The sequence below is a fragment of the Molothrus aeneus genome, chromosome 22, assembly GCF_037042795.1.
Source record: "Molothrus aeneus isolate 106 chromosome 22, BPBGC_Maene_1.0, whole genome shotgun sequence".
NCBI classification, from domain to species: domain Eukaryota; kingdom Metazoa; phylum Chordata; class Aves; order Passeriformes; family Icteridae; genus Molothrus; species Molothrus aeneus.
In genome coordinates, this window is record NC_089667.1 from 5510305 (window position 1) to 5531087 (window position 20783).

At 51.7% G+C, this 20783-nt stretch overlaps 1 protein-coding gene across 1 annotated transcript in view; it reads right to left on the reverse strand.

Moving 5' to 3' along the window:
• POU2F3 (POU class 2 homeobox 3) overlaps positions 1–20783 on the reverse strand; it is a 48290-nt gene that overhangs the window by 17695 nt on the left and 9812 nt on the right. Inside the window, 1 exon segment of the mRNA XM_066564497.1 lies at positions 10169–10203. Within this exon segment, the coding sequence (XP_066420594.1) occupies positions 10169–10203 (35 nt within the window).

Sequence of the window (20783 nt, forward strand, 5' to 3'; positions counted from 1 at the left end):
CTGATAGGGTTTATCCTCAGCTTCAGCTTGGGATGGAAATGGTTGTGCTGGAGTCAAAGTAGGGGTGGGAAGGCAAAACTTTAGGGGCAACCAAGCTGCACACTCGACAGGAGAAAACAAACACAACCACATGCAGTTCTTGTGGGCTCTCTGAGACAGCTCTTCCCTGGAATTTTTGCTTCCAAACAAACAGGGAAGAGAGAGAAGTCCCCCCCTTGCTGTGCTGAACCTCAAATGATCACCTGTGGCACAGGGAGAGGAGAACCACAGCAGAGGTGGGAAGAGCACCTGCCCTGCCTGGCCACGCTCAGGGTGACACCTGCTCAGGTGGGAGGGAGGCTCCTGCCCCACAGCCTGGGGGACTCAGAGCCTCTGGATGCTCTCAGGGGCACACAACTGCTGGAAAGATACTGAAAAACCAACTTCCAGCACCTTCCCTCTCAGCAGGGATACCCAGGCACGTGGTACCTTCCCTGTGGGCACCCCAAACTGGGAGCATTTAACAGGAGATGCCGATTTCTTGGTCACAGTGGCCACAAGCTCCACTCAAAGCATGGGAAATGGGATCTGCCCATGGATGCAGCCTGTCCAGATCCCTCTGCAGAGCCTTCCTGCCCTCCAGCAGATGAACACTCCCACCCAGCTTGGTGTCATCTCCCAGCTGACTGGGGGTGCACTTGATCATGTCCCCAGGTCACTGATAAAGACACTGACAAGAACTGTCCCCAGTGCTGAGCTCTGGGGGACTCCACTTGTGACTGGATGCCAGGAGGGCATAACTATTCACCATCACTCCATGGTCCACCCATAACTCCATTGCATGTGATGCACTAACACATTTAAAACTCGGCCTAAAATTTTGGGAATCCGTTTGTTTTGTGCCATTATTTAAAAATAACTTGTGCGATCCGATTTCCGAAAAAGCAAGTGTTCAATCGCTGTAAAATCGAAAAATGTTCGAGGCACCTTAATTTGAATATTTCATGATGAAGCATCCTTTCCCACCATCAAGGCTGGGATTTCTGCCCTGTCTCCCTGCCAGGACTCCCCCAGCCCTCCCGTGGGTTGCAGCACTGCTCCCCGCACCTCTCTCTCTCTCTCCACATTTCACTTGCCCAACTCCCAAACCTCTCCAGAACTCCACCTCTGCCTACACCTCCGTGCTTATCTGCTCTGCTCCCACCCTGGGCTGCATCCCTGCCCCTTTCCTTATCACCCTGATTTCACACACTCCACTCCATGGCTTCTCCCCTGCCCTCCTGCAAGCTCACACAGGTCCCCTGGAGCCCGAGCACGTTCCTGCTCCACTCCAAATTTGCCTGATTGGGATTTTCTGGGCTGAGAATTTGCCCTGCATGAAAAATATCCTTTTTTTTTATTATTATTATTATTATTTTTCCCATCCATGGGGAGGAATCTCTGCCTTCTGGCAGTGACAAATGCAAACACCTGGCTATCCCTGAGTCAGTCACCCATGGGGACAGTGCCCACCCTGCCCTTGGGTGGGGACACACGGCCCAGCACATTTTAGGAGGAATTAGCTTAGAATCAGGCTGGGGCTGGCTCCATCCCAGCTCCACTGGCCTCTCCTGCTGGTCCCTGGCACTTTTGGCACTGGGAGCTGGGACAGGAGAAGAGCAGGAGAAGATTGCAATGACCACACCAAAAAGTGCAATTAAAAGAGAAAGGGAGAGCGAGGAAGATGGGAGAGCGAGGAAGATGGGAGAGCGAGGAAGATGGGAGAGCGAGGAAGATGGGAGAGCGAGGAAGATGGGAGAGCGAGGAAGATGGGAGAGCGAGGAAGATGGGAGAGCGAGGAAGATGGGAGAGCGAGGAAGATGGGAGAGCGAGGAAGATGGGAGAGCGAGGAAGATGGGAGAGCGAGGAAGATGGGAGAGCGAGGAAGATGGGAGAGCGAGGAAGATGGGAGAGCGAGGAAGATGGGAGAGCGAGGAAGATGGGAGAGCGAGGAAGATGGGAGAGCGAGGAAGATGGGAGAGCGAGGAAGATGGGAGAGCGAGGAAGATGGGAGAGCGAGGAAGATGGGAGAGCGAGGAAGATGGGAGAGCGAGGAAGATGGGAGAGCGAGGAAGATGGGAGAGCGAGGAAGATGGGAGAGCGAGGAAGATGGGAGAGCGAGGAAGATGGGAGAGCGAGGAAGATGGGAGAGCGAGGAAGATGGGAGAGCGAGGAAGATGGGAGAGCGAGGAAGATGGGAGAGCGAGGAAGATGGGAGAGCGAGGAAGATGGGAGAGCGAGGAAGATGGGAGAGCGAGGAAGATGGGAGAGCGAGGAAGATGGGAGAGCGAGGAAGATGGGAGAGCGAGGAAGATGGGAGAGCGAGGAAGATGGGAGAGCGAGGAAGATGGGAGAGCGAGGAAGATGGGAGAGCGAGGAAGATGGGAGAGCGAGGAAGATGGGAGAGCATCACACAGCGTTTCATTTTGGGTGGAGGGATGAAGTCCAAGGGTTGGGAGAGCTCAGAGCCAGCTCTCTGCTCCCAACCAATGGGAATTCCATGGGCTGGGGAAGCAGCCAGGAAGGTCCCTGCTGGATAAACCCACTGATCCCACAGGGAGAACCTCTGAGGAGGGAGAAAAAGCTGGATAAACCCATTGATCCAACAGGAGCACCTCTGTGGAGGGAGAAAATGCTGGATAAACCCATTGATCCAACAAGAGCACTTATGGGGAGGGAGAAAAAGCTGGATAAACCCATTGATCTCACAGGAGCATCTCTGGGGAGGGAGAAAATGCCAGATAAGCCCTTCTTCTCCTTCTGGGGAGGAGAAAATATTGGATAAACCCATTGATCCCACAGGGAGCACCTGTGGGGAGGGAGAAAATGCCCTTGGATGTCCAAAATTAGAGACCTTGCTGGGAACACATCACCTTCCTCTTGCTGTGCTGGTGCAGGACGGGTACAGAGCCCCACCCTGGCTGGGTGGTGCAGGTCTGGGGGGAATTCTTGGAGCTCAGCAGATGAAAGGGCTCCAAGGACTCCGAGTCCTTCTCCTCATTAGCGGTGACTCCCTGGGAGTCACATCCAGCACAGCAGCTCGTGCCACCCAACCCTCAAAAAAGGTGCTGGGCCACCTGGGTTGTGGCAGCCCTGCCTTTGGGCTGAGTTTCTGCTGTGGAAAACAAGTTTTGTGACCCTTCAGAGAGATCCATGAGGCTGGGGCTTGTCCCTGGTGAGCACAGAAAGCGTTTGCTGAAGGGTGGGCAGGGGATTTGCACAAAGATCTCTGTCTCTCCCTCTCAAGCAGATCTGGAGCAGCTGACCCAGGTGTTTTGCCGAGCAAACAGGTGTAGGAATCACGCTGTAAATGAAGTTTGCCCTTCGAAAGCAGGAGAGCAGGAGTTTGGGAAAGGACTGCAGCTGGATGTTAAGGAACAGATAAAATGCAGCCAGCTCTGGGATGTTGTCAACAAATTAATTCAGTGGTTTCAGTCCATCTCCTGAGAAAAACAATTTAAAAGGCCAAATTCTCACTCCTAATTGCACCCCCTTTCCCTCACAATTCCCCTGGCCTGTTTGGGAGTTCATTCCCAGCAAACTCAGAACAAACCCAGCCTGAAGAAGGGGTTCCTCTGCATATCTGTCCTAAGCAAAGCAGGGCCAGATTTAGGCACAGAGGACTTTCCCTGGAGCCAGGGCTTTCTCTGATGCTCTCCCAAAGGGCTGCATCTCAATGAGGAACCTGCACACAAACAAATTTATGCAATCAGCCTGTCCCTAGGACAGAGCAGGGAGACTTCAAAAGGGAAAGGCCAGGGCAGAGCTGAGCTTAGATCCAGTGTCAGGCCCTGATTTCCAGCCAGGGGAGGCTCAAGAGATGAAAAGCAGATGCAAGAACTCAGGCTGATGCCCTGGGGCAACGGGGAGAAGAGAGAGTGAAATCTGAATTGATCCCCAGAGGGGAGAAGGAAGCAGGATGTGAACCTCCCCTTGAGAGGAGGGCAAAGCAGGACTGGGATGGAAATGTGGAGGGCAGACTGAAACCTGAGCTACCCAAGCAGGAACAGCAATGACATCCAGGGAGCACATGAGAGCAGGGGGAGGTGGGAACAGGGAGCAGAATGAGAAACGATGAGAGAGATCCCCGGGGGGGAGGGAAGCCCTGGTGCAGTGAAATTAAATGTGCAGGGAGTTTTGCATCCCAGATATTAATAACAAACTACCCAGCGAGCTGGGCCCTTCTGTGCACCTTCAAAAGGATGGAGGGGAGGAAGAACTTGTCTGTGGTTGAGCACAAGACGATGAATCAGAGGATGGGAGTCCAGAACCCAGCTCTGAGCAAGGCCCTGGGTTTCAATCCAGCCCAACGTCCAGGGGCAAGTGGCCCACGAAGCATCCCCTGACCCCAGCTGCAGTCACAGAGCTCAGCAGCCCTGGGAAAAGCCAGGCTGTGTCTGCAGGACACCTCCCCACCTTGCAGAGGCACCGAGGGATGCTGAGCCCATTAGCAAAGAGCCCTCAGACGTGTGGGTGGAAGGTACCAAACGAGGTCAGGGCGCTCATTAATGGCATTGAAAAGGGATTTTCACATCTCAGGTGCAGCTTGCCCACTTTGAATCTCTCACATCTGTGTCTACAGGACAGCAGCTGTGGAGCTCGCCCTGCTGCCTCAAAGCAGCTGCTGGAAATCCCACACAAAGCCCCAAAATTAAAGTTTCTTTGGGCAAGGACTGTCAGATGTGAAGAGAAGAGGGAGAGAAGTTAGACAAGGAGGTCTTGAGGGGAGGGAACCCCTTCAGCCCCTCCTGAGAGAGCAGGGCAGTAACACACAGGATGCTTGACCTGGTTTTAGAAAGGAGGAATTTTCAACAGACCCAGCTGCAAAGGCTTTCTAGGAAGCCTGTTGGAAATCCATATCCTCACTCCATCCCCTGGCTGGGGTGAACCAAAGGCAGCAAAGAGCAGGAATAAAGAACCAGCAGTGAAACTGAAGCTGAGCCCTGCTCAGGCACCTCAGAGCCTGTCTGTCTGTCCTAAACTTTGTCAAATCCCCCAGCCAGATCAGCTTCAGATTGATGTGATTGATGATAATGACAGGTTTGATAAACAAATGACAGCCTGTCCTGCAAGGTCAGCCTTTTGCTGGCATGAAGAGTGCCTGGCACATTTGGGTAGGGAGCAAGGGCAGATCCTGCCCAGCTCTGCTCACACAACAACCTGTGAGCTTCATTTCAAGGGGGACAAAAACCTGTCAGCATCATTTCAAGGGGGACAACAACCTGTGAGCTTCATTTCAAGGGGGACATTTCCCCTCCCAGCTCTGGAGAGCAGGGAGTGTGCAAACCCAGGGCACTGGGAACATTTCTGTGTCTGCTCTGGGGTGCCCTGGCCCCCAGGGCAGCACTGACTTCGACCCTCACTCATGGAGAAAGTTTCCTAAAGACTTCAAGATAGACTGGAACCCACAAAAGTGTGAAATTTAGAGATTGTAGAGAGAAATATAGATTATAGAGAGTAGTGTAGGTGTATCACTTGGTGAGAAATTGAGGTTTTGGGATTTTTAGGACGTTGTGGATGGAAGCAAGGTGGAGGGCACAGGGTTTGTCCTGGGTTTGTTCTTCATGGGTTTGGGTGGCATTTTGTAATTGGGCAGAAAAGTCTGCATTGCAGCTCTGTGGGATCAGTTATTGGGTTAAAATGGAAAATAATCCAGGTGTCAGTTCTTAATTGGATGTTTCAGTCTTAAAAGACCTTGGAACAAGAGATTGTTGGCCATTTTGTGCCTTGCTGCAGAACTCACAGTAGTGAGACTGTTTTGCTGATAAGAAATAATAAATAAACACCTGAGTCTGAACATGAACCACTGCCTCAAGTGCCTTCAATCCAGACCCAGAGAAACCCACAGCTGGAACCTCCACAAGGGAGGACTTGCAGAGGAGCTCTCATTCCCTCCCTGGAAGAGGGAGAGCTGATGCTGCCTTCCTCCCTGGACCAACAAGGTGCTGCCATCACCTCCCTGCTGGAAAGTGCATTGTCCTGCATTGTCCTCATTCCCTGCAGAGAATGCAGCTGTGCATTGCCCCCTGCAGCTGTGCATTCTCCTCATTCCCTGCACAGAATGCAGCTGTGCATTGCCCTCATTCCCTGCACAGAATGCAGCTGTGCATTGCCCTCATTCCCTGCACAGAATGCAGCTGTGCATTGCCCTCCTGCAGCTGTGCATTCTCCTCATTCCCTGCAGAGAATGCAGCTGTGCATTGCCCTCCTGCAGCTGTGCATTCTCCTCATTCCCTGCACAGAATGCAGCTGTGCATTCTCCTCATTCCCTGCACAGAATGCAGCTGTGCATTCTCCTCATTCCCTGCACAGCATGCAGCTGTGCATTGCCCTCCTGCAGCTGTGCATTCTCCTCATTCCCTGCACAGAATGCAGCTGTGCATTGCCCTCCTGCAGCTGTGCATTCTCCTCATTCCCTGCACAGAACGAAGCTGTGCATTGCCCTCATTCCCTGCACAGAATGCAGCTGTGCATTCTCCTCATTCCCTGCACAGCATGCAGCTGTGCATTGCCCTCCTGCAGCTGTGCATTCTCCTCATTCCCTGCACAGCATGCAGCTGTGCATTCCCCTCCTGCAGCTGCGCATTGGATGCACAGCTCCCTGGGCTGGGCTCAGCCCTCACACCACTCGCACAAGCCCTGGCACCTCCCAAACCATCAGCCCTCCATCCCTGTGTGCTCTCCAGCGTTATCCCAGGGCTCTGCTCCAGACACCTGGCTCCGCAGAGCAGCTACAAAAACAAACAATCCTGAATTTCCTACAGGGGAATGAAACCCCAGCAGAGCTGGGAGACCGCAGCACCTGGGCAGGATCGGCTCCCATTGCAGCACTCCCAGCCCTGGTCCTGCTCCCATTTTGAGGCAAACTTTGCCATTTTCACTCAGATCTGACCCTGGCCACCATCCCAGCCCATCAGGAGGCAGATGATGTCCCTGTGCAGGCTGCCAGCAGCGAAGGTGAAAGTTTATTGCTGTGCCTTTGCATTTCCCCGGCCATAAACAGGAAACAAGCAGCATTAGACTCACTGAATAAAAAAAAGCCAAACCAGATAGGCAAGGCTGAAGATGCTGCTTTTTCCATCCACACCCTTTTCCCTCTCATTCACATACAAATTACTGTTGCATCCAGGTGGGAGGAGAGTTTGAAGAGGGGAGGGAAAGGGGGGGCAGAGCAGAGATGTTTGCCAAATAGGCTGAGGGATCAGAGGCAGCTTTCTCATAAAGCGCAGGGCTGACCCACAAACTGCTCGAAAAACCTCAAAATCCACAAGAGTTTCCCTCCCTGCCCCGTTTGCAGGGTGAGAGCAGCCCCAGCAGGGAATTGGGAGGCAGGGAAGGGGTCTAACCAGGTCACTCCACCCTTCCCATCCCGCCTGGAGCACAGCTCGGGAGGGAGGGAGGGAAGCAGACCTGAAATGTAGGCCATCTACAAAGGCTGGGGGAGAGGCTTAAACGATGTGAGATTTATGATCTTCAAAGTGATTAGAGCCCAGCACTCCAAATAAAGGCAAAGAGAGCTCCTGCAGTCGGTTTGGAGTTGGGTTTCAAACCATCCTGCCCTGGCTTCGGTTTGAAAACTTGAATTGCAAGCTAACGAAAAAGAAAAACCATCCAAAACCAACCTCAAACCCCAAACCAAATTAAAAAACCCACCAACCTCCACCCCTAATGAAAGAGCACAGCACCTGATTCTACATGAAAACACTTTGATATTTCCAGCTCTCCTCTCTTCCTTTTTTCTCGTCATTTGAAATCTATTTGCTGAATTGAGGATGAATTCAGCAACAGCTGAGGTCAACCCTAAATGTGAGCGTGGAGCCCGTGTGCATTTGGGCTCCTGCTCGTTTAAGAGAATAATTTAAAATAATAATTATTATTTTAAATAACAATACTTTCAAATAGTCATTATTATTTTAAATAATAACGTTTTAAAATCACTCTACCCGTGGCCTTGGGAGGGCCAAGAGAGGGAGACAAAGAGCCTTGCACAGCTCTGTGTCCACTCAGGGCCTGTCACATCCCATCCCTGGCATCACTGCAAACCCCCTTGCTGGGCTCTGGGCAATCAGAGCAGTTTAGGAATAAAATCAAACAATACAACGAGCTCATTCAGAGCCTTTTGCTTTTTAAACCCTGCTAAATCCCCAGCTAAGTCGGCTACTCAGTTGTAGAGACAAGCTGGAATAAATTAATCGGATTTTGCGGCGACGTTTTGGTGGAAGGAGGAAAATAAAAGTGGAAATGCTGAAAAAAAACCCCAAAAAAACCAAACAAAAAAAACCCCAAAAATAAACCCCAAAAAACCAAACCCCCACAAAAACAAACAAAAAAAGTCCAAAAAAACCCAAAACTACTCAAAAAACCCCAAAACCCCCCAAAACCCCTAAAAACAAACAAAAAAAAGAAAAAAACCAAACAAAAAAAGAAAAAACAAACAAAAAACCCCAAAAAACCAAACCAAACCAAAACAAAAAAAACAAAAAAAAAATCCCCAAAAAACCAAATGTAAACCCACAATTTCTTTTTAGGAGGGGGATATTTCTACTGCCTGCAAACCTGGCAGAAGGTCCCCAGCATCCCTGAGAGGAGCAGTGGGTGTAACTCAACCCTGCCCCACCACCTCTCCCCGATCAACCCCAGCCCAGCTCCAGCCCCTTTGTGGTGCTGCCATGGCAGAAGGACCTCATGCTCATCCCTGTCTGCAATAATTTCACTTTCCCAGCCCTGGTGAGCGGGGCAGGTCCTGGTTGGATCCCTCTCCGTGCTCTGGGCTGCACACACAGGGCTTTTTGTTTGCAGCTGGGCATTCCAAACTCCTGGAAGGTGGCTGAGCGTGTCAGGACACCTTTGGTAGGAAAAGGGAGACCCACCCAAAGCTGCAGCAGCCAAAGCAAACAAACAAACAGCGCCGTGGCTGACATTTGTCACTGCACAGCCACCAAGGCAAGCTGGAGGCACAAAAAGCCACGTGGGGAAGGTGCAGCTGCTCACAGGAGGCCTCTGGGAAGGGTTGGAGCCCTGGGATTCGGGGGATGCACATGGGCAGAGGATGGGAGGCTGTGCCAGCGTCAGCCCCGAGTCTGTGCATGCAGCCACAGCCCCTGGTGCACCCCCAGCACCCCAGTCCTGCAGCAGGGCAGGTTTGGCTCTCCTGGATCCTCTTTGCCTTGCAGGCCTCACTTCAGTTCTGCTGGCCACGGGAGGAGTCAGCTCTGGGCTCAGAGAGCATTTTCCCGAAATCTCAGGATGCTTTGCAGAGAGCATTTCCTCAAATCTCAGAATGGTTTGGGCTGGAAGGAACCTTAAAGCTCCTTCTCTTCTTAAATCCCATCCCATCCCACCCCTGCCGTGGCAGGGACACCTCCCACTGTCCCAGGCTGCTCCAAACCCCGTGTCCAGCCTGGCCTGGGCACTGCCAGGGATGCAGGGGCAGCCCCGGCTGCTCTGGGCACCCTGTGCCTCTCACTAAGGGCTGATGTGACACCCAGGGATCCTCAGGGCCACGCAGGAAGGCCTGCAGGCACTCAGGGAGCCAAGGAAGGCTTTAAAAGCAGGGGGAGAGGAGCACCCACAGCCCCTCAGCTGCTCTTTGTGCAGTTGGGGTCTGCTTGCCCCATATTTCATCTGCTGCTTTGCAGACAGGAATTTGAGTCCAAAACCTCAAACCAGCTCATTTTTGGTGCTGGCTGACACTCCTGAGGCAGCCCCTTGCCTTTGTCCCTGCCCAGCACCGTGCTGCCAGTGCCAATGTCACAGCACCGGGGCTTTGGGGAGGGTTTTGCACCCTTGCCACCATCACTGAGGTGCTTTTTGTTTCTAAATAATGATCTAAAAAACTGTAAAAGCCAGAAAACCCCTTGAGCAAATGGTCATTTAAAGGAACTCTGTAATTAGCTGAACTTCTATGAATTAGGGAGAGGGAGAGCAGAGGTGCAATCTGTCATTGCATCCCACAAGGGGAACTGGGAAGAAATTCTGTGGTTTCTCTCTGACCCAACAGTTTTTATCTCTTTGCAGCATGATGAGCAAATAAAAAACAGCCATTCCAGAAAGGGGAAAAATAAAAATAAAACAAATAAAAAACAGCCATTCCAGAAAGGGGAAAAATAAAAAAATAAAAACCAGCCATTCCAGCCAGGGAGCATCTTACCTGCCTGTTAAAGTCCAGCCCATTCTGTTCATTGCCTACAAGGAAACAAAGAGAAAAACACCTCAGTGTTAATGACAGCACTGGTGGGAGCTTTCCAGAACTTGGGACACACACAACCAAAAAATTGGCCCTGGAAGAGCAAGGAGAGGAGGAGGAAGGTGCAGAAATGGGGGGATGAAGGCTTCTGCAGCATTTAAGTGGTGCCAGCCTTTTGCTGAGGGATAATGAAAGTGTTCCTGCCTGGGAGATACCTGGCCAAGGGTGGGGGAAATCACGAGGGAGATTCCAGCAGAGGTGAGCTGGAGGACATCACAAACGTGCAGGGGAGCCCAGGGCTAAGTGTGGGAAAGGCCAGCAGGGAGGTGGCCAGGGCTGCTCACCCAGGACCTTCAGGAACTGGGTAATTGTGGGTACCTGGAGGAACACAGGGTGCCGTGGGGTTGTGCTCCAGAGGCGTCTCCTTGATTCCAAAAGAGATTGGCAGGCACAGGGGGAAAAAAAGAATCAGACAGGTTCCAGCCTGAAGGTACCGCACAGGCCCTCACTCATTCCCCTTTGATGATAAACATCCCCCCCCTCCCCATCACACCTGCCAAATTCATCAAGAACATCACAGAGCAAAGGTTGTGCTCCCCACAGATCCGAGTGCTGGAAGGGATTCCACGAAGCTCTGGAGCTGCAGAGGCAACCCCAAGACACCCCTTCATTCTCCAGGCCTTTCCCTGCCAGTCCGGCCCAGGCTGTGATAAAGAGCCTGGAACTGTTCACATCCCACTGGCACAAGCCCCCAGGCCTCCTGCTCCTGCTGTTTTTTCCAGGATAACCTTCCCCACAAAGCAGAGCCCTGGGATCTGATCAAGCTCCAACACATTTTCCAGCAGTTCAGGGCTCCTGCAAAGAGCTGGGGAAGAGGCTGTGCAGGCAGGAGGGCAAATCCAGCTCTGCCATGGACTTTCCTCAGCTGAACGAGCCTTTATCCTTTCCCAGCACACATTTTTCCATGCACAGAGCATTCCCAGGTGAACCAGGCTGGATCCTGAGGGGGAGTGTGCTTGGTACAATTATCCACGGATGGCAAAACATTGGAGAGTCGGGGATAACAGAGCTTGGTGGCTGCTCTCTGCTGTCTAGAAACAGCCCTGGAGATTTAATCTGGGACATTTAAAAAGCACTGACTGTGGAAACAGAGCTGTGGGACTGTGCTATGGAGCAGGGCCACGGCACAACGAGCTGCTGCCCCCTCAGCTTGACATCTGCTCACCCTCTGCACCTCAAGCAGCTCTGAGCTTCCCCCCAGTCTGAAATCTCCTCACCATCCACACCCCAAACAGATCTGAGGTGCCTCCCCAATACTAAAATCTCCCTCTCCTCACCCTCTGCTCCCCAACCCTCCATTTGAAATCTCTTCACCATCCACACTCCATCCAGCTCTGAGCTTCCCCCCCAGTCTGAGATCTCCATTTCTTCACCCCCTGCATCCCAACCCTCCATTTGAAATCTCTTCACCATCCACACCCCAACCAGCCCTGAGGTGCCCCCCCAATGCTAAAATCTCCTCTATCTGCCCACCTTCTGCACCTCAACCAGCTCTGAGCTTCCCCCCAGTCTGAAATCTCCTCACCATCCACACCCCAACCAGCCCTGAGGTGCCTCCCCAATGCTAAAATCTCCCTCTCCTCACCCCCTGCACCCCAACCCTCAATTAGAAATCTCCATCTCTTCACCATCCATGCCCCATCCAGCTCTGAGCTTCCTCTCCAGTTTGAGATCTCCCTCTCCTCACCTCCTGCACCCCATCCCCTCTGAGCCCTCTCCCCCAGCCTGGCTGCATTTCTGCCCTGCTTTTCCTGCCTTCCTCCCATCCTGCTGTCTCCCAGCTTTTCCCCTCCCCAATCCCAGCCCTTTATCTCTTTCCCCCCCCCCCCCCGTGTAATTCCCTCGCTCCAACCCCCTCTGCTCCCTGTCCAGCTCTCTCCAGCTGCTCCCTCCCCAGGAATGGGGCTCATTCATTGCGTTCCAGCTCCATTCCAGCCCCAAAAGCCAAGGAGGGCACATCCAGCGATGGGAATGCTGATAACGTTAATGGGTGATCACAATCAGCATCCACACACCTGAGCAGGACCGCGGGAGCATCTTCAAGGCCTGCAGTTTCTACCTTTGAAACCCCCACGGGGTGTGTGTGTGTGGGGGGGTGTTTGATTCCATCTGCAAGCAGCAGCTGAAGGGGAGCAAAGCCAGCAGGGAAGGAGGAAATAAAAGTTCCCAGCTGCTAAAATAGAACAGGAAGGAAAAGGTAATCTCCGGGTTTCTTGGAGACAGGAGTTTCACTCCCGTTCAGCCGTGATGAGGCAAGATTCAAAGAGCTGCAGGGGAATCCCTGGTCCCGGTGACGGCGGCTGAGTCACCAGCACTCACCCCAAAACCTGGAACCTGAGAGGAGCAGCTGGAACGGAGCTTCCCTGCTCAGCCCCACATCCTCCTGCACAGCCTTTCCCTGTCACACACATCTTTTATGGAAAATCCTTTCCTTAGGATTTTTTCCTCCTGAGAAGCTGAGAGGCCTCAGGAACAAAATGCAAACAATGGTTATCTGCTGCTGTGGAATGCAACAGGTGCATCTGGGATTGGGCTCATGTGGTTGTTTCTAATTAATGGCCAATCACAGCCCAGCTGTCCGGCCTGTCTCAGTCAGTCACAAGCCTTTGTTATCATTCTTTCTTTTTCTATTCTTAGCCAGCCTTCTGAGGAAATCCTTTCTTCTATTATTTTAGTATAGTTTTAATATAATATATATCATAAAATAATAAATCAGCCTTCTGAAACATGGAGTCAGATCCTCCTCTCTTCCCTCATCCTCAGTCCCCTGTGAACCCTGTCACATTTCCCTACACAGAATTTCTTTCCTGCTCAGCCCCACATCCCCCAGCACAGCCTTTCCCCCTCTCCTGCTTTTCCTTCCCTGCACAGGCCCATGACACACTCAGACCTTTTCTTTCCCCTACAAAGTCACCCACAGCATCCTCCAATTCCCTGCAGATCAACAAGGGGGGGGGGATTTGGGAGCACCCCAGCCAGGAATTCTGTGCCAGATGGGCAAATATTCCAGAGCCTGGCACTCACTGGGGTGTCAGGGACAGACAGAAGGAGCAAGGGGCACCTCCAGAGGCCATTCCTGCCCCTGTCTGAGCCGCCCATCTCCCTGGCACCAATGCCCCTCTGGAGATGACAATTCCTCCTGGCTGACTCCAAAGGGACCCAGGGGCAACCAGTTCAGCCTTAGATGTCCAAGAGGGAGAGATTTAAATCTGGGAGGGGTGATTTGTGCTGCCAGTGGTTATGTAAATGGGAGCTGGATACACAAATCACCAGTGTTTGGGCACAGATTTATTTGCAAACAAATCTGGTCCTTTTTTTTTTTTTTCCTGTTTCAGTAAATGTAAGAGTCAAGTGATTGCAGCTGTGAGCCAAGGCTTGGGTGTGATAGGGATAACAACTCTCCTCTTCCAGTTGAGCTGTAACTTTCCTACAAATGCTTTATAAAAATAGCCTCAGTTTCCTCCCAGTTTCTGTCAACATCAGGACTCACACTGCAGCACTCATTCCTCTCCTTAAAGGAACGAGCTGTTCAAACAATCTGCACTTAAGATTTAATCTTTTCTAGCTCCAGGAGATAAAAAGAAAGAAAAGTGTAAGTGGCAGCAGATTCTCTCTGCTGCTGCAAACTGCCAGAACTCCACTCATTTTAATGGAGCTTCAGCCCAGCCAACAACTTGATTTTTTTTTTTTTTTTTTTTGCTTCACGAGCCAGACACAATGGCATCCAGAACCTCCAGAAGCTGCTAGATCAGTCCTCCCCTTGCTGAAATTCCACAAGGCTGGGGAATGAATCCCTGTGTCACAGACATCTTTTATGAAAATTCCTTTCCTTAGGATTTTTTTCCTCCTGAGAAGCTGAGAGGCCTCAGCTCAAAATGCAAACAATGGTTATCTGCTCTGTGGAATGCAACAGGTGCATCTGGGATTGGGCTCATGTGGTTGTTTCTGATTAATGGCCAATCACAGCCCAGCTGACTCAGACAGAGAGCTGAGCCACAAACCTTTGTTATCATTCTTTGCTATTCTATTCTTAGCCAGCCTTCTGAGGGAATCCTTTCTTCTATTCTTTTAGTATAGTTTTAATGTAATATATATCATACAATAATAAATCAGCCTTCTGAAACACGGAGTCAGATCCTCCTCTCTTCCCTCACCCTCGGACCCCTGTGAACACGGTCACATCCCCGGGATTTCAATGGGGAAAGGCAGCAATTCGCAGCAGCTCTCCCATCCCCAAGGCTTCACCCTGCTGCTCTGGGTGCTTGGAAAAGCAGAGATAAGCTCAGCTGGCTCCCCAAGCCAGCAGCCCAGGGTTGTGCAGCTCTCCTTGGTTCACCTGGCAGCTGTTTTGCATAGCCCTGGCATCAGATCTGGTGCGAGTTTGCCTGGGGAGGTTTCTCTGGGGATGGGCAGTTCCCCCCACCCCGCTGCCATTCCCTGGAAAAGCCAGGCAGAGGGATGGATCCACGGGGAGCTGCAGAGCCAGTCCAGCCCTGCAGGATAAAAACAACCTCGTGGGGGAAAAGGGAAATCAGGGTGGCCTTCATCTTCACACGGGCGGGTGTCACCTGCAGGGAGTGACAGCAGCAGGGCTCATCCTGCACTCTGAGCTCACCCCGGGCTCTGCAGGGACGGGGGATGAGGAGGGGATCCCTGGAAGGAGAGGGGGATGAGGAGAGGATCAATCCCTGCAGGGACAGGGGGATGAGGAGGGGATCCCTGGAAGGAGAGGGGGATGAGGAGGGGATCAATCCCTGGAGGGATGGGGGAGATGAGGAGGGGATCAATCCCTGGAGGTTCAGAGAATGAGGAGGGGATCCCTGGAAAGACATAGAGGGATGAGGAGGTGATCAATCCCTGGGGGTTCAGAGGATGAGGAGGGGATCCCTGCAGGGACAGGGGGATGAGGAGGGGATCAATCCCTACAGGGACAGGGGGATGAGGAGAGGATCCCTCGAGGTTCAGAGAATGAGGAGGGGATCCCTGGAAGGACCGAGGGATTAGGAGGTGATCCCAGCCTGCAGCAGGTGTTGGGAGTTCCTGCAGGGATATTTGGGAGGGAAATGGGAACAGCTCGGGGAGCAGGGCCAGGCAGGGGGCTCAGCCTGGGCTGACATTCTGAAACTCTCAGGTGCCTCACTGGGAGCCAATTGCTGCAGGCTCCCTTTGCAGCCCTTCCAGAGGGCAATCCTGGCCCTGAGAGAGGTGGCACAGGGATGAATCACCCTCTGCAGATCCCTGCTCCCTGCCTGGGGTGAGCAGCTCAGGCTGCAGCCTCAGAGCACCCAATATCTAAAATTGAGATTAATCTCACCTATCCTGGAGATTTTAGCACCCTGTCTGAGGAAGCAGAATGCCATGGGAGATTGGCAGAGCAGGCTGGGTGCAAGGGGGCATTTCAAGGGGCATTTCTGATAAATTCATTCATTCCAATCTTTCACCTCAAACCAGGTGTGAAGTTCAGAGATTGCCCAAGTGCTGGTAGAGAGAAGAGTGGCAATTACTGTAACTATAACCAGTACTCGTCCCACAAGCCCTAAACGAAGCCAAATGCTCACCTGCACTGAAGGAATGAGCAAAGCAAGACATTCAGCATGAAATACTCCTCAGGATTTCCACTGATTTTGGAAATTCAGGCAAAACCCAAGGCAGTGCCTTCACGCTGCTGTTCCCAGCAGCCACACCAGTGATTTCCCCAGAGCCAGCAGGAAGCCCTGAGCTCTGGGACCTCCCTTAAATCACCCATGGATTGGCCACCCCTGATTCCCTCCAGCTGCTCCCACCAGCATTGGAGGGAGCAGGAGCTGCAGCTGAGCAGGCACCAGGCGATTCCCTGGATTCCCACGTGCCCTGCTGGGATGCTCGAGGCTCCCAAGGCGCTTTAAAAAAGAGCTTTTTAAAGTGTGAGCAGGATGGGGAGTTTCTGAGGCAGCCAGGTAGAGCTGCAGTTTTAGTTTGCTCCAAAAACACAAAAAAACCTCCAAACCATCAGAGCATCTCCATGGGAAAGCCAGGGCTGGGTGAGCAAAAAGTGAATCTTGTGCTGACTCAGACAGCTCCAGACTCCAGGGGAAGCTTTCACTGAACACTCAAGGGCCTCGTTTGGCTGCAAAGCCCTGGGTTATAGAAATGCCTTCCCTTCATCAGCAGCGCCTCAGAGCAGTCCCTGTGCAGCCCCTTCATGTGGGGCAGGGCGAGGGGAGAGCAGGACAGCCAGTGTGGGAGACTTGGGCACCTTCCAGAAGGAAACCCGAGGGCAGCAGTTGTTCCCACGGAAAACATTTCACCTGCAGGTGCTGGGAGAGGGCAAGTCTCTTCTCCTAGACCAGAGGCAAGAGGCAGATCAGACCAGCTCTTCCTTTGCCCCTCTAATTCAAGTCAAACCAGCCTTTTGTTCCCCTTTCCCCTCCCCATCCTTTTTTATCCTCTTCCATAATGGGATGTTTAAGAAAAAAAAAATAAAATAAAATAACCCAACCTCAAACCCTAATCACCTTCATTTGAATTTCAAATATCCCCCTCCTGGCCTCCCCCACGCCCCAACTGACTTGGAGCTGGGAATATGGAAATTTCTCCTGCTTGCCTTAAATGTGGCTGTGCTATGAAAATCACCAGCCCTATGCAAATCCCCAGCAGCCCCAATTGCCATGGCAACCAGCTGTTTCCAGCCCAACTGCTGCAGCTTTCATTTGCCAGGGACTTGTCCTGGGGCTGTGCATGGCTGCAGGGGGAAGAGAGCAGAGGAATCCTGGAGGCTTTGAGGAAAGTTTCACGAGGGAGAGGGAGAGCCAGCCTTGGGGAGCAAAGGCGTAGCCCAGCCCTGAGCTCAGCGTGGGGCTGGGAGAGGCCAAGTTTCCTCAAAAGACTTTGGCCTGGCAAGCTGCTTCCAGCCCGGGCTGAGGAGGGAACTACAAAAGGCAGGAGGAATAAAAGCTCCCAGAAAGAAATAAAAATAACAAAAAAAACCCAGCCAAGGTGGGAGACAGCACGGGCTGAGCAGCCCAACCTGCCATCCCTCACCTGAGCTAGGGCTGACACAGGGGCTGGGACCTCCAAACCTTATCCCAGCATGATCCATCCTTTGGAAGGAGCCATCCTTGGAAGGAGCCATCCTTTGGAAGGAGCCATCCTTTGGAAGGATCCTTTTGGAAGGATTCATCCTCTGGAGGGATCCATCCTTTGGAAGGAGCCATCCTTTGGAAATATCCATCCTTTGGGAGGATCCATCCTTTGGAAGGAGCCATCCTCTGGAAGGATCAATCGTTTGGAAGGATCCATCCTCTGGAGGCATCCATCCTTTGGAAAGATTCATCCTTTGGAAAGATTCGTCCTTAGAAGGATCCATCCTCTGGAAGAATCCATCCTCTGGAAGGATCCATCCTCTGGAAGGATCCATCCTTTGGAAGGATCAGTCCTCTGGAAGGATCCATCCTTTGGAAGGATCCATCCTTTGGAAGAGTCCATCCTTTGGAAAGACCCATCCTTAGAAGGATCCATCCTTAGAAGAATCCATCCTCTGGAAGAATCCATCCTTTGGAAGGCTTGATTTTCTGGAGGTTTAAAGGGGGCTGTCTCTCATATTCCCACGAGGATACCTGCATGGGGGCTCTCTGCAGGGAGGCTGAGGGCAGAACTCACAGCTCTGCAGGGCAGCTCCAACCTCTGCTCCCTGTGACCCAGGGCACGGCTGGAGCTGTGCCAGGGGGATTTGGGATGGATCTCAGGGAAAGGTTCTTCCCCCAGAGGGTGCTGGCACTGCCCAGGCTCCCCAGGGAATGGGCACAGCCCTGAGGCTGCCAGAGCTCCAGGAGGGTTTGGACAGCGCTGCCAGGGGTTTTGGGGTGTCTGAGCAGGGCCAGGAGCTGCACTGGATGATCCTGGGCGTCCCTCCCAGCTCAGGACATTCTGTGATCCTAAAGCACTCAGAAAAGTTACCCAGGCTGCCACCAAGAGCCCAGAGCTCCACCAATCCACCCAGCACCTTTCTGTCCCCATGCCCTTCCCCTCCAGCTCCCAGGCTCAGCCACAGAATTCACAGAATTCACAGAAATTCACAGAAATTCACAGAAATTCACAGAATGACCAGGTTGGAAGAGACCTTCAAGACCATGGAGTCCAACCCAGCCCCAACCCCTCAACTCAACCCTGGCACCCAGAGCCACATCCAGGCTTTGTTAAACACACCCAGGGATGGGGACTCCACCACCTCCCTGGGCAGAACATTCCAGAACTTTATCACCCTTTCTGGAAAAAACTTTTTCCTGATATCCAACCTGTATTTCCTTTGACACAGCAACTCCCCTCATCCCAGGTGATGCCTCAGGTTTCAGCTTTTCTATTTCTCAGATTCTGCTTTAGTGTGTGGGTTGGGTTCACATCAGGGGATGCTGGGCTCTGGGCACAGAGCAGGGAGACAAAACAATTCCTGCTCCAGCTGGGCACCAAGGACAAATGATCCAAATCTCAGCCCAGGAGCACAAACACCGTGGGCTGGAGAGAGAAAAACAAGGATGGGACTGCATGGGCTGGAGCTGGAATGGGACAATGAACTGCAAGGTGCAAATGGAGCAGAACTGATCCAAGGGAGAGACCCCGGGAGCGCTCGTGCGTTTTGGGACCATTTTGGTTCATCTTGGGTTCATTTTGGGACCATTTTGGTTCATCTTGGGCTCATTTTGTCACCATTTTGGGTTCATTTTGTGACCATTTGGGTTCATCTTGGGTTCATTTTGTGACCATTTTGGTTCATCTTGGGTGCAGCCCTGGCTGGGCTCTTGTGCTGCCCAAGGTGCATCCATTGAGGAGATCCTTTTCACAAATCCCTGCTTTATTCCTTAACTCTGCCTTCCCAAGGCACCCCAGGAGCCACCCAGCCCCTCCCCATATGTGTCCCACAGGGCACCCCACATCCCCCCAGAGCTGGGGTGCCCAGCACAGCCAGCCCTGCTGGCAGAGCCCAGCTCCTGGGGTTACAGGGTGGGGAGGGAAGATGCTGGGGCTGCCTGCAGCTATTCCCTTCCCCGTGGTTGTGTTTGAAGCGCTTCCCTATCGCCCTTTTTGTAAAAGCTTTGGCTTCCCCCCCATAGCCTCAACAGATGAAATCAAAGGGAAGTAGCTCTGCTTGGTGTAACCTGTTTTGATGGAGGAGATAACCGGGGAACAAGTGTCTGACACAAACAAACAGACAGACAGGGGCAAGTCCCACCTCAGCGTTCTGTTGCATCAGATATCAGGGCTTAGATAAACCACAAGAAGGGGGAGATCTCTGCCCCGGGGCTGCAGGACCAGGGGCGACACTCGGCACTGCCAAGCCCCCACAGTTCCCATCAAAAAAATCAGCAGAGCTCGCTGGCATGGCTTTCATCAGTTGGAAAAAAAAAAAAAAAAAAAGAAAAAAAAAAGAAAAAAAAAAGATGAAAAGAGCTCCCGGCCAAGCAGAAAACTCGCTGCTCTTCGTTACCCCCCATGGAGGCTCAGCCCCGGTGCCAAGGCTTGGAATGAGGCAGGGAAAGGGGAAAAGGAGCCTGAAAGCAGAGGGGTAATCCCTGCTCAGCCTGCCCCACATCCCTGGCGTGATGGGGACGGGAAACCAACCCTTGTTGGAGCAACTGGTTCCCCCTTTCACATATGATGAAAAAAATTCAGAGCTGAAGTTAAGGGAGGATTAATAATTGGGCAGTGAGAAGCCTTAGAAATTATATTTTTGAAAAGAATAGTTTCTAAAATGGCAAAATTTCACTGTAACTGGTAGATCTGGGATCCAAAAACCACAAATTTCTGGAAAATAAAATCTTTTCTTTTTTTTAAAAAGCCCTGAAACAGCCCCAGTGACACGGCTTGGAATCAGGCAAAGGGAAAGAAGCCTGAAAGCAGAGGGGTAATCCCTGCTCAGCCTGCCCCACATCCCTGGCGTGATGGGGAAGGGGAACCAACCCTTGCTGGGGCAGCTGGTTCCCCTTTGCACGTGTGATTTAAAAAATTCAGAACTGAAGTAAATTAATATTCACAGGGCTGGGCAGTGAGAACCCTTAGAAATTGTATATTTTAAAATAATAGTTTGTAAAATGGCATAATTTCACTGTAACCGGTAGATTTGGGATCAAAACCCAACAAATTTCTGGAAAATAAAATCTTTTCTTTCTTTAAAAGCTCTGAAACAGCCCCAGTGGCAAGGCTTGGAATCAGGCAGGGAAAGGGGAAAAGCACCCTAAAAGCAGAGGGATAATTCTCTGAATAAATGATTAAAAATTATTAAAAATGATTAATGATTTAAAATTTCAGAGCTGAAGTTAAGGGGGGGGGGATTAATATTCACAGGGCTGGGCAGTGAGAAGCCTTAGAAATTATATTTTTTAAATAATAGTTTGTAAAATGACAAAATTTCATTGTAAGCAGTAGATTTGGGATCAAAAAAACACAAGCTTCTGGAAAATATCATTTTTAAAAGCCCTGAAATATTTTCTGTGGAATTGATGTGGAAAGAAAAGCCCCCACAATTATTTCAAACACTTTCAAAGTA